At 38.4% G+C, this 14,515-nt stretch overlaps 1 protein-coding gene across 5 annotated transcripts in view; it reads right to left on the bottom strand.

Moving 5' to 3' along the window:
* The window catches only part of STRBP (spermatid perinuclear RNA binding protein), a gene marked incomplete at its 3' end in the record, with an annotated part of 69,327 nt that overhangs the window by 40,969 nt on the left and 13,843 nt on the right, over positions 1–14,515 (bottom strand). For all 5 annotated transcript variants that reach the window (XR_014265368.1, XM_082467765.1, XM_082467763.1 and 2 more), the window contains 5 exons: positions 7,636–7,727; positions 7,006–7,101; positions 5,758–5,869; positions 4,987–5,084; positions 4,678–4,789 (listed from right to left, as the gene is read on the bottom strand). Coding sequence is in view for 4 of the 5 variants with exons in the window: in XM_082467765.1 (XP_082323891.1) it covers positions 4,678–4,789; positions 4,987–5,084; positions 5,758–5,869; positions 7,006–7,101; positions 7,636–7,727 (510 nt within the window). The remainder of the gene's footprint in view (positions 1–4,677; positions 4,790–4,986; positions 5,085–5,757; positions 5,870–7,005; positions 7,102–7,635; positions 7,728–14,515) is intronic.

Here is a 14,515-nt window from a genome sequence, read left to right as displayed (position 1 = left end):
GGGACACGGGTTTGAGCCCTGGTCCAGGAAGATCCCACATGCCGCGGAGCAACTAAGCCTGTGCGCCACAACTGCTGAGCCTGCACTCTAGGGCCTGCGAGACACAACTACTGAGCACGCGAGCCACAACTACTGAGCACGCGAGCCACAACTACTGAGCACGCGAGCCACAACTACTGAGCACGCGTGCCACAACTACTGAAGCTGGCGCACCTAGAGCTCATGCTCCGCAACAAGAGAAGCCCACGCACCACAACGAAGCGTAGCCCCTGCTCGCCGCAACTAGAGAAAGCCTGTGCACAGCAACGAAGACCCAACACAGCCAGAAATAAGTAAATACATAAATTTATTTTTTAAAAAAAGAAAGAAAAAGTGTCTGACAGTACCAAATGTTGTTGAGGATACAGAACAACAGGAACTTTCATACACTGCTGGTGGGAATATAAATTGCTATATATACCACTTCCTAGGTCATATACTGGCCCAAAGTAACTCCTGGACCTATACTCCAGGAGGCATGAATAAGAAGGCTCCCAGCAACAATGTGGGTGGCTGCCAAAAAATAAAAAGAATCCTAATGTCCTTCAAAAGCACAAAGGATAAGTTGTAGTATATTCATAATGGATACTATATAGGTGTAAAAATGCACTATAGCTATATGCAGTAACATGAATATATCCCAAACAATGCTGGACAGACAGACGTCAGTCACAAAAGATTAAACTCAGTATAATTCCATTTCTATACAGTTCTAGGCAATATCCAATTAAATTGTTTAAAAAAGCATACAAAGGTGGAAAAGCTTTAAAGAAAATCAAGGAAACGATTTTTAAAAAATCAGGAATCGTAGTTCATGGGGCAGGGAGGTGATGTACAGGATAAATAAATGGCTTCTGAGGTGACAATGTTCCATTTCTTAACTAGGATGGTGATTATATGGAATTGTTAAATCATTACTTGTTTTTAAATTTATTTATTTATTTTTGGCTGTGTTGGGTCTTTGTTGCTGCGTGGGGGCTTTCTCTAGTTGCGGCGAGCAGGGGCTACTCTTCGTTGAGGTGCGCGGGCTTCTCATTGCGGTGGCTTCTCTTGTTGTGGAGCAGGGGCTCTAGGCGTGCAGGCTTCAGTAGTTGCGGCTCGCGGGCTGTAAAGCACAGGCTCAGCAGTTGTGGCGCACAGGCTTAGTTGCTCCGTGGCATGTGGGATCTTCCCGGACCAGGGCTCAAACCAATGTCCCCTGCATTGGCAGGTGAATTCTTAACCACTGTGCCACCAGGGAAGCCCAAAATAAATACTTTTTAAATGATACATATTTTATACTTTTCTATATATGTGCTATATCTCATAACTAAATATAGCAGAAATAAGTGTTCATCTGTGTCCAATGTTGCTGAAAAGCTGCCTAAGATGAGTACTGAAAGCTAACCACTGAACGTAATAACGTGAAGGTCACAGGAGAGACTTAGGTAGAGTGACGAGGAAGAAAGGCTGATTAGAATAAGTTTTTTTTTAAATTAATTAATTAATTTATTTTTGGCTGCGTTGGGTCTTTGTTGCCGTGCACGGGCTTTCTCTAGTTGCGGTGAGTGGGGGCCACTCTCCGTTGCAGTGCGCGGGCTTCTCACTGTGGTGGCTTCTCTTGTTGCGGAGCACGGGATCTAGGAGTGAGGGCTTCAGTAGTTGCAGCATGTGGGCTCAACAGTTGTGGTTCGTGGGCTCTAGAGCGCAGGCTTAGTAGTTGTGGCGCACGGGCTTAGCTGCTCCGCGGCATGTGGGATCTTCCCGGACCAGGGCTCGAACCCGTGTCCCCTGCATTGGCAGGCAGATTCTTAACCACTGCGCCGCCAGGGAAGCCCCTAGAATAAGTTTTAAAGGAAGTGTGCAAAAGGAGAAAGAAACAATAGGCCACTCTTTCTGAAAGTACTGCTATAAAGGGGAGCAGAGAAATGGGACCCTGTTGGAGGAAGCTGCAGAATCAAGGGGGAGTTAAGCTTTGTCTTTCAAATGCGAGGCATTATAGCAGGTTTTTATGCTGATGAGAATGATCCAGCAGAAAAGCAGAAAAGGAGGAAATGATGCTGGTGAGAAAAGAAAGAACTGCTAGAATAATGTCCATTTGTAGACAAAAGGGAATGTGATATAGTGGACAAGTAGAAAGGCTGGTCTTTATTCAGTCAAGGGAGGGAAAGCAAAGCACATGAGTACTTCCAGAAAATAAGGTCATCAGATGAGAGGGAGGGCTGGGGAGGGAAGTGTGAAATGACACAAGATTTGCAACAGTTGTCTAGGAAAACTGGGGAACTCTAGACTTTACAGGATGATTTCCAGCCAACACAAACAGTCTACTTAAGGTTAATGTCTGAAACTTAAAGGGAAAACAGTTAAGATGACTATGTATTTTTTTCTCCAATGATGTCCAACAACCTGGTGTAGGCACACAGTTGGATTTCAACCAGAGTTGCCAGGAGGAGAGGATCAACAAAGTGAAGGTATATGCTAGGACGTGATCATTAATGACGGACCACGTGAATATAAGCAGAGAAGGGACAGAAGTGAGAACATGAGGAAGGAGAGGGACTATGAAAAGTTAACAGAATCAGTGGTGAGGTTCAAGAACTGGAGCAGGAGTACTGCTCCCAACAGTATGATGATGAGAGGTGGTTTACAAAGTGGGATTCTTGAGAATGAATTAGGGAGAAGGCACAGGTACAGTTACTGAAGACAAGGTCTAGGATATGTCCACAGAATGGGCACCTGAGGTAAGGTAGAAGACAAGGTATTTGTGGGAGAGGAAGTCAAGGAATTAAGAAGTCAAAATTCTGAAGAAAAAAAAAAAATCATCTAAATGCATATTGAAATCACCAAGAATTCTAAGAATAAAGTTTAAAAGCAAATGTCAGGAGGCTAGGTGGCAAAAACATGAAAGTATGAGGAAGACTGCAGCAAGTGTCTGGAGGCAATGACCTTGGCTCCCTCATCTTATAGCTAAGGCACAGAATGGGTAGGTGACCTGCCCAAGTCATGCAGCTAGTAACTGACAGGGCTCAAATGGAAACACCAACTGTCTGGTTCTATTTTAAGCTATAAATTGACAGACCAGCAGTTCCCAAACTCTTGAGAAAGACTGTTGATGTTAAAAAAAAAACAAAAAACAAAAAAAACTAAGTCACGTTAACAATAGATATACTTTTACTATCTAGAGAAAGAAAAAATACAAAACCAAAAGAACTGCTATGAATTCAGTGACTGAAATAAAATTTTTCATTATTAACCATAAGAATCTACACATATATTTGAAATATATTTATTCAATCATTTATTATATATTTATTCAGTCATTCAATCCAGAGACATGGCTATGTGAATCTCTTTCAAAAATTCTTTGCTGCTGTGTGAGCACCCTCTGGAAGAAAACAGCTTTCATTCCACAACATTTCTTGAGCATTGGTTTTGTAACAGTTATGTGGTGAGGTCTGGAGGATTCCTTACCCTTGAGGAGTTTACAGTGTAAGGCAGTGATTCTCAAACTTCTCAGTCTCAGGACCACTTTACCCTCTTAAAAAATTATTGAGCACCCAAAAAACTTTGTTTTGTGGGTAATATCTATCAATATTTAGCATATTAGAAATTAAAACAAAAAAATTTTAATGCAATATACAAAAAATTTCATTAGCCATCAGAGTGACGATGCCATCACAGGTCATATACAGCTTCTTGACAACTGTACACTCATTAAAGACAGAGTGGAAAGGGTGAAAAAACAAAGCCTTAGTATTATTATGAAATAATTTTGATCTGGTGGACTCCCTGAAAAGTCTTTAGACCCACTGGAATTCCAGTGTTTAAATAAATAGATTGGGCCACTGCACTATTTTTGTCATATAAAAATTATTAGAATAATATCATTTGTGGTAGGTGGGTTGTCCCAGGTGAAAATATGGTGTTAAACATCCCACCTTCTAGTATAAATAGAGATGAAGGAAGGAAGGGAGGGAGGGAGGAATGTTTTTTGTGGCATAATGAGAAGAGTAAGTGGATTTGCATTTGAGTATCTACTGTTTCCAGGCACTGAATTGAGCATTTTAATCTGACAACAGCCAATAAGGTTGGAATAATATCAGTACATAAAGTGATGAACTAATGGCTCAAGAGCTAAAGCTAGTAAGCAGGGGGGCTATGACTGGAACCAGGTCGCACTGACGCTAATGCCTGTGCTCTTCCTGCTGAAACTCTAATCTGAGTTCACACAGACTAGTACAAATGGAAGACAGTCCTGAATTTTCCAATACACTTTTCTCCTCCTCTATGTTTTTGTTTTCTCTTTCTTGGTTACATAACACTTCCAATTATGACAAGATCATCAAACTGATGAGTGACCGTGACAACATCTCCTCCTTGTTTGTGACTTTTCTCTTCACCTCAGACCAGCGGTTCTCAAAGTGTTGTCCCTAAGTCTATGCAGTAATGGAATCTGATCAACAAAACCAAATGAGTTCGTCACTAATAAGAATAAATGACAGCAAGCTGATGTCACTAATGGGACAGAAGAAAACCAATAAACGTTCTTATATGACTTGGGTTAAAAATTAAGTTCTCTCAGCTCTAACAAGAGACGCATCCCATGGCCATCTCCATCACTGCCCACATCCAACCCCAATAAAAAACTTGCACACTCACCTTCTTTATCAGTAACTGACCAGGAATATTTCTGAAAAGGCTTACTAGATGGAAGGGGGTCCATTTCCAGCACTTTATAAATCTGGCCAAAGGCTGATAGTCTGAGTGCGTGCTAAAGAACAAAAGATTGTATTTATTCAAATTTCAAATGTTCCATTCATAAAGCCCTTAGAACATCTAGCTAAAAACACATTCATCAAATACTATTATTATGATGACAAAAGTCCCTAACAGCAGGCAAGAATAAAGTGTTTAATAAATTACATGATATCCCTCTAATAGACCACAGTGATATGGCCCATCTCATACCTGTGCACTGTGGGTAATATCTTCTTTTTGTTGGATGGTCATATAGCTCAGAGCATCTGTTGGGTCCCTCTCACAAGGATCATGAAGACCAGGACCCCCTTTGGCAAAGGCAAAAGAAAAACTCAAGTATCATTCAGAACTGAGTTTAGAATTCAATAAACTAACACAAAATAGAAAGAAAAGAATGAAGAGAAAAAGAAAAAGAAAAAAAAAACTAAGGAACGAGGTTAAAAATCTGCTCAATTTAAATGGAGTAAAAAGGACACTCATTTTCAGTATGTTAGCATATAAATGTCCTTATTTTACTAGAAGTCACTTGTACATCTAAGGTCAAAATTGGGTTTTAACTCTGAGAATTCAGAAACGGCATGATGAATCATCCCAAATCTTTAAAGGGATTACATATGGAAAGTAAGACCAAACTTAATTTTTCCAAATTAATCACCGGACTGCAAACAGAATGAACTTCATACATTTTAACTCAACATAAACATTTTCAAATTCAAAGCTCTAGGTGAAGCAAATTCATAGCAGACACAATATCTTATTAGTACCTTTTATGTTAGTACATATGAAACATAAATTACAATTATTGAGAGAGAGTTTTATGGCACTTCTCCAACATTCAAGCATTTTAGTTGCTAAAATTCCAAGCAAAACAACTCCTATACATCATTTCCCTGGGCAGAGGACAAACTTAGCACATAATAGAAAACTAAACTAAAATGAAATTTTTCTGATTCTTCTGCCTCCAGAGTTTGAAACCCTTACCAGGAAGTAGAATTCCAGATGCCAAACACTCCATTACTCGTCTCAAGGCCTCCCCAGCGCCCAAAGGTCTATTACAAGTACCTATAGACTTTTCACATATAAGCTCTAGTGGCTAGAAGATATTAAATTACAAATTAGTACATGCACCAAGTGTTAAAAGGATTCCAGTTAAATGTGAGCTGACATTTCTATCTACAATGGAGGCCAAAAAGGTTAAAGTCCATTTAACATTTAGGGCCCAATTAACTTTTCCCACTTGATTATCAACTTTTACCCCGGCCAGAGTGTTTAAATCAACCATTTTTGAGATTATATATTCAGAAGACATTTTGTCACCAAAACTTTATTTTTAGTTACTCTGAAAGGATTACTTAAGAAACTGCAGTCATCTAATTGACTTAACAAAGTTTTAACAAGCCTTCATATAGGTTAGTAATAGCCAATAAATAATCAGTGTTCAAACCCAGCCCACCCATCTCCCACTTAACCTAGGAAGCACTCAAACCACAGTAAGACTTCACTTCAGACATCTTGCCCCAACTATTACAACTGGAATTAAAGAAGGACCAAATCTCCATATTTAATAAACTAAAAACTCACGATGCCAATATCAAAATAATAATTGCTAAATTAATTTAAAATGACCCTTTTATAGCTTTACTTGTTTTATAATGTTCTTTATTGGGTCTTAATTGGTTCAAGCATAATAATTTCCAAATTAAGTAAGTTTGGCAATATACATTATAAACTACAGTTAACTGTACTATTCACCTGACTTCAATTACTAATATGAACTTATTTTTAAGTGTCTATACTCAAAGAGAAAGAAAAAGAGGGTAAGGGAGCCTTATACTGGTATACCAGGTAATTTTTTCTTTAAATGGAAGTAGCACTGAAAGAGAAATGTGCCAGTCAAGCAGGCTTTCCTGTGCAGTAGGTGAATAATAATCAACCATCAGTGGAGAGTAAAGTACAGGAAGACACGCACTTTTAACAGGTATAGAAACTTTTTGTCAGAAAAAATAGCTCAGTCTGTATAGTATGAATATGATGAAGTAGAAGAGACAAGTTATACTCATAAAAAAGAATTCATATAAAAAGATCCATAATTTTTTTCCAGAACAAAAATAGATAATGCACACTTTAGCTAACTCAGAATATAGTCATTTTACAGTAACATATAATTTCTACAGGATTTCCTCTAACTATAGCTTCAGAATTTGCTTTTAATCATATTTAAGTACTTACCCATCCTTTTAATGGTGCCCATGTGGGGACTCTGTTGCACAAATCACGCAGAATTCGGAGGACAATTACGCATGATTTTAATCCATTTGCCCTTGCCTAAAACAAACGAAATGGTTCCAATATCCCTGTTGAAATCCACCCTTCATTTTAAGGACACTGATCACGGATAGGTTCTTTAAAATGAATACTAATTAGTTAGTCATTCATAAGTTGTCAAGTAAACAAAATAATCAAGTTCTTAAGAGTAGTAAAATTATGGTTTAGAAAGGCAGGTTTTAAAGTAAAGGAAGCATATTATTAAAGTCGCTTTTATAGCCTCATGGCAACCCCATTTGCAGGCAACTCTTTGAACTTTTAGCTTTTCTCACCCCATGTTTGGATTTTATAAGCTATCATTTGAAATTCAGAGTACTAAGCCAAAAAGGATTATGTGATAATTAAATATCATTGACTACAGGAGAAGCTATACTGGGCACTTTACCTAAATTAAAGCATTTACTCCTACAATAACCCTAAGAGGCAGAGAGTACCCCCGTTTTATATATTACACAGAAACCATTATGAGGCAGGTGTTCCAAATGAACCCTGCACAAGGCTACAATAACAATAAGATAATAACAAAGAGCCAACCTGAAACCATTTGGCATGTCGAAGAGACGCCAAGGCGTCCAGGCATTTCTGCCTGTCCAATAAGTCCGGAGGATCTTTCATCGCAACCTTTTCTAATGGGAAAATGGGATAAAGAGAGACAGATACAGTTTGACCAAGGGGTTCCTGTCAAATTACCAAACAATAAAAATAAAAAGAAGAGCAGCATTTGAGTGAACTAATAAGACTCCCAGAAGATTTCAGGTTTTGGCTTTGTTGCTTTCTTTTTAAATTATGTGCACTATGATTACTTAAGTAAACAGTCAACAGAGCCATTCTGCACACAAGTACAACAGGAGCACAAAGGCATTCGTTCAGTAAACAAATCAATGACCACTGCTACATACAATCTGGGATCTTATTAAGCATGTATATAACACCGCAGGGCACAAAATAGGTACATAGCACTTTTTCCTTTGGCAGGGGACAAAGAGTGGAAATCTGGGACCACTAGCAATAACAATTTTTCGCTATAGAAGGGATTTTAATCACTAATCAATTCTTAAGGAAAATTAGGGCTCTCTTAGGTCATCAATTTGAGATATACTAAGAATACACTGAGCATGGCAATTTTATTTTTTTTACAACTGAATAAACTCATCCAACAAGATAACCATTAATAGAAACTTTACCCCACTGATGAGAATTCTGCCAGTGTTACCTTGGAGTTTTCTAATTGTTTCTTTTCTAAACCAAAATTATTAAAACTACAAATATGAAAAACACTGAAATATACTTCAAGCTTTACATAGCTTTTTTTCAAAAAGCAGCAAAGAATACTATCTAAGTACAACTATTTGACTTGCCTTAACATTTCAAAGTTAGATTAGATGGCCCAGAGCAGCAAAATTAAGAACTCAAATGTGTGATCAGTGACAAATATCCATATTCGAGAAGATGTCACAAGACACTAAATCCACGTTTAGATAGCCAAATTTATTTCCTCTAAGCCACTAGGAAGTGGGTTTTTAAACTTTTGAAGACTTGGTGCATTACTTAAATGCATACAACATACAAATGCTTCTTGGAGAACAATTCTTTGACTAATCCAATTAAGTCATATTCACCATTCTCTTTTAAGAACCCTCTTAGCAAGTCAACCAACACTCCTTCCTGGTACAATCATGGCAGTCAGCAGTATGTCTATGTGGGCTTTCCTTATTGGCTGCAACATGTAAAGGCTGAAGTGCTACACACTTATTTTTTGACCAGGCGAGCTCTGCAGCAGATACTTGCATTGTTTCACATTAATCTCTGCCAACAAATTCAAAACACAGGGTCTCATTTCATCACCCCTTTTTACTCATAAAATGGAAAGCCTCAAAAAGAACTGTTAATATGTTTTTATTTATAAACATAAGCAAACATACTATGGGTACTTATTTCATAGGTGATCTAGTTCCTGGCCTTGCTTAATTATGTCTTTTTAATGACACAAAGCATACAACTCACTCATTTTCATGTTTATATGTGAAAATGTTTAACTGTGGTCAATACAAGCATCTGTGTAAAGCTCACGTACAGGGTAGCACAAACTACTGTAAATGAACAATTAGAATCTCTTAAAAGTTAGACATGACAAAGGTTGACTGACTGCTAAATAATGTAATCCCAAGAAAAGGTATGGACCGTGCTTATTTTTTAGGACTTCAATCTTTAAGTTAAGAGTAAAGCAAACAAAGTTTTATTCTATCATTGTATCAAGTAGGAGTATTTGGAAGCGGAGGGTCAATGGAAGAGGGGAGTGAGTCAGAGGAAGTTTGGATAGGAAAAGACAAGGCAAAACAACTCTTTTTGAACTTTCTGATACTTTCGTCCAGTGAACAGAGCTTGTAATTAACATCTGCTCATCACCACAGAGACATTTTTATTTAATGGCAAAAATGTTTAGACAAATTCTTTCATTCCCAAAGTCAGATTATATCCATTAATTCTTATTAAAAAATAAAAATAAAAATAAAAATACTGACATCTGCTTGCTACAGACAGTCAACATTTGGAGGCAGCAGATTCTACTAAAAAGAGATGAAAGGGACAGGCAGTGAACAGAAGACTTCCACCGGATTCCTTTTTATATCACCATCACAATGGCCATGTTTCTTTTCTTCATGCTCTGACAGTCAAAAAGTCAAAAGATCCAAAATGTTTCAATATTCATGAGGTGGGAAACAGCAGAGGAGATGTAATAATTTATCTCATTTTATCTTCTTCAAAGTTTCTTATTTTAAAACTATATAAATTTATATGGCACTGCAGTGTTACTTATAAGCCCTGCTTGCCTATTTCCTTTATATAATTAATTACATACAGTTTTTTATATTTTCATTCATTAAAAAAAATTACTTAATGTGGCAATCACAGAATTGTTTCTGGAAAAACTCTGCGGACTTCTCAAAGAAGAACCTCAAGTTTAACATTTCTGTGTGAACTTTAACATAGGTGTTTCAATTTTGCGGGGAAGCAAAGCTTTTCTGATAAAAAGGCATCTTGGAGTCTTTAAATTAGAAACAATGGAACTGTGAGCCATTTCATTTTTTCCTACAGTGACCAGTAAAACAGATAGGGGATAGCAACAAAAATGACAAAAGCAAAGAAAAGAGCTTTTTAAAAAATTCACTGCTCAGTAACCTGGTATCAGGGCATGAAGGTACATAAAACATTCTAAACAATGGAAGCACTGAAAAGAAGTCTATTATGCCTAACTTCATTTATTTGGTTAGAGGTTAGATCAGTGACCAGAAACACACCGTATGGCAGGAAATGCTCATCAGTTTCCCTCCATCCCTTACATGCAAGCTAACTCTTTGCCCGTTCACAAAAACACTAGCCTGGAGATGGGGTGGGGAAAAGCCAGAACATGACTGTGTTAAATAGGATTTATGTGCCTGGAACCTGGGCTCTTCAAAGGTAAAATAACCAAGCTGGGTTATCACGAAGGCCTCCTTAACATTTCAAAGTTGGAATGAAGCTGAATGAAGCTGAGCTACTGAGTTCATGCTGACAGCATTTCCAGGGTAGCCTGAAGATACCCAGGCAGTCCCTTCTCCCAATTCCTTGAGGCTCTGCAGAGAGCAGACATTATGCTTCAAGTCACTGCCCATGCGAAATCTCAGGCCACAATAATATGAACAGGTAAATGTAGCACTAAGGTAAAACAGAGCACTGTTCTCCTAATTTATGGTAGAAACATCACTAGATATCACTTTTCTTCAGTGCCTCAGTAGGCAGTGGGCCACTGGAAAGATAGTGGCTACAGGTTTGCACTGGATAATGTAGGTCTAGCAGCTGGGGAAGGCAGGAAAATAAAGCCTGCAGCATTGTTATAAATCCTAGGTGTGATCTCTGGACTGGTCTTCCACCTAGCAGGACTCATGCTAGCGAACTTCTGCCAAAAAGCATCAGAAGTTCACACTGGCACCAATACGGAAAAGGGACTCTTGGGCAACTTCTCTGTGAACCCCTGAGAATCTACCTTCATACTGAGGGCTGCGGTTTATCTTAGCCTTAGCCACAAGTGCCTCTGTAGTTTCCCTATCCACCTGGTTTCAAATTGCACTATAAATACAATAAGCAGCTGGATTTATCAGCCTCATAGCAAATATACTTTTGGTTTAAAATCACAAGCACCAAAAGAAGCTTAGACTATGTGATGCTCAGAATAACTAAATCAGCTAAGATGCTCCTACGATCATCCTAGATAGTAACTGGACTTAAGAGTCAGAGGAGATGGGTAAAACGTGAGACTTTCTTCATTTATACAACAGGACAATTATCTACCTCACAGAACTGTTGTGAGGGTTCAAATAAATCATATATGAGAAAGTGCTTATAACACAGTAAGTTATAAAATACCTTAACAAAGCTAAATCTTCAATATATATTACTTGAATTCTGAGATGTCCACTGTTAATGCTTCTTGCATACCAGACAGTTCTATTTGATCAGATAATATGCTAGCTACAAAAATTCACTTAACAGATTTTCTTTTGATTGCCTACTAAGTATCAGGCACCACTCCAGGTGCTAGGGATAAAGGACAGAGGTAGGGAAAAAGATACCTGTTTCAATGAATCATAAACTTTATAGTAAGACAGCTCATTATTAGCACTGCAGCAAATACACTATACTGATTCCAATACTACACTTCAATGGCTATTTATGAGTTTAACTGTGTTTACGTTCACTTCTTCAGACCTATCATGTACACATTATTCTCACTGTGAACTCAATGCACTTTGAGTAGCGGAGTTTGTGCTGTGACATATTTTAGTAAGCTGAGTAACTACTACTATTTACTAAGCAATCACTTTGTGCTGAGCATTGTACAGGTTACATTACATAAATTCTCTCATGAAACAACTTTCTAAAGTATTCATTACCCACATTTTAAAATAAAGAAACCTGTCCAAGGTCACAGAGTAATAGTTAATGGAGTTAAGAATCGAACACTTGGCTGCCAGGCAGCAAGGTCTGTGCTTTTTCTCCTGTGCCTTCTTTAGCAGGAAGCATGTAGTTATGGGGAATGGTTTTTCTACAGGGTCTTCAAGTAAAGGGTTAGAATATGGAAAAAAGACTGACGGCACAGGAGAACTCTTACCTGTGAAACAGTAAACCATACCAAAGAGATTCACTATGTACTCTGTGATTTGAAACGAGCAGTTAGATAGATCCACTTCTGCAGAGACAACCCTGAGGAGATAAGTGTGATGCTCTTCACCTGCCCCAGTCCTCCAGTTCTGCCTGCTCTCAGACTTTTTTTCCCTTTTTTGATTTTACACAAATATGTGGCAAGTGAAGAGAGGGAAGAGAAAGACATAAGGTATGTACTATGAACAGCCTGTTTGTTTTGTGGGAGGGGAGAAATTGAAATTCTATAGGAAAATGTCTCCCAAAAAGTTACAATGCCTATTTTTTTAAACTTTGAGAAAGAAAATGAGTGCAGATTTTTTTAAAGAGATCTCTCTTAAACTTAGAAATTCCTGGAACCCAAATGAATCTTGTGCTTTCACCCCATGCAGCTGAAAAGAACTGCATCAAGGCGAGAGGAGCCATCTGGTGTGATAAAACAAATCCTACAGAACTGTATAGCCCAGGTCTCAAATGCTTAGTTATACTGGATCCTCAAAGTCGCTCAGAAATACAAAAAACTGCTAGTGCAGATCAAAAACCTCTGACAGGGACTTCCCCAGTGGCGCAGTGGTTAAGAATCTGCCTGCCAATGCAGGGGACACGGGTTTGATCCCTGGTCCGGGAAGATCCCACATGCTGGGGAGCAACTAAGCACATGCCACAACTACTGAGCCTGCGCTCTAGCGCCTGTGAGCCACCACTACCGAATCCCGCACACCCTAGAGCCTGCGCGCCACGACTACTGAGCCCGTGTGCCGCAACTACTGAGCCCGCGTGCCGCAACTACTGAGCCCATGTGCCGCAACTACTGAGCCCGTGTGCTGCAACTGCTGAAGCCCGCGCGCCTAAAGCCTGTGCTCTGCAACAAGAGAAGCCACTGCAATGAGAAGCCCGCACACCGCAATGAAGAGTAGCCCCCACCTGCCACAACTAAAGAAAGCCCACGCGCAGCAACGAAAACCCAACGCAGCCAAAAATAAATTAAGAATTAAAAAAAACAAAACTTTGACAAAGTCCAAATTAGACAAAATGAGCAAATTATAAGAGATAACAAGTAAGTCAACAGGGCAGTGAGGTTAAGGAAAACGGCAAAGCAAATCTTTCTGCCATTTAAAAGGAGAGGAAGTAACGTGTAAAACATTAGATCCAAGCTGATTCTTTCATCTTAACCTGATCCCACACAATTATGCTAACATCACCTGATGAGATTCATATTATAAAGAGGTCTTGGGATCCTTTAGTAACCCAAACACCTTGAATAGAGACTATAACTCTCCTACTCTCCTACAAATTCCATTCTGTAATAACTAGTCTTCTAGTAAGGGTGCAATATTCTAAGAATCTGTTTTCAGGTTCTCTGAACATAAAGTTATAAAGGCAGCAGACTAAGCTTAAGGGCATCACTGAAAACTGATAAAATCCCATGTAAGTGCACAAAGCCATGGGGAAAAAGAAGCCTGATATTCTCAATACTTTTAAAGCAATGGAAGGGATGTCTACAGCTACAAGCAAACATTATATAGTCTTCGGCAATTTCAAATCTAGACAAATCTAGCCTTTGGCAACTTCAATCTTCTTTCATCTCTCTATACTCAAAGAATTTTTAGTAATATCTATAATTATAACTATACTTAGAAATGGTTAGTTTTACACTAGAGGGTCAAGAGAACACAGCTTACCAGAATTAACAGAATTATCTTGATACTTCAGAAATCATTTTATAGTTCTACAGTTAATGGTGAACTGTAAAGCTGTTAAAGAAATTAAGCCATTTAAGATTGGTTCTTCAGAGGTGTTAGAGACACTATATGCAGCCAAAAAAAAAAAAAAAAAAAAGTACAGGCATAAACCTAATTATAGATTGGTTGCATTTTAATTTTAAACTATGACTCATAAATGTGTCTAGTTTATATCCGTCGGGTATGGTATAGCTGATTTTAGTTACCCCAGAAGACTTTTTACAAAAGGAGTCTATCACTTTTACTTTAAGAAATCCTGAGTCATGTCTGCCAAAACTCGAAATTCTAACATCTCTGGTAAATGTGTCTTTTTCTTCCTTTATCATCAACTTGAAATAAATTAAGACACTGACCAATACTTCTTGCTGCACTGGTATTTCAGGTAGGGGAGTAAGCAATGGGACTTGCTGAATGTCTAGTGATGAAAAAACAGCAACAGGGAGTCCCCCCCGTTGGTCCAGTTAGGCCGCATTGCTTCTAAATTGTTATGATAG

The sequence above is a fragment of the Balaenoptera physalus genome (assembly GCF_965194825.1).
Source record: "Balaenoptera physalus genome assembly, chromosome: 7".
NCBI classification, from domain to species: domain Eukaryota; kingdom Metazoa; phylum Chordata; class Mammalia; order Artiodactyla; family Balaenopteridae; genus Balaenoptera; species Balaenoptera physalus.
The sequence above is the reverse complement of the archived record's forward strand: the minus strand, read 5'-3'. Positions and strand labels throughout refer to the sequence as shown.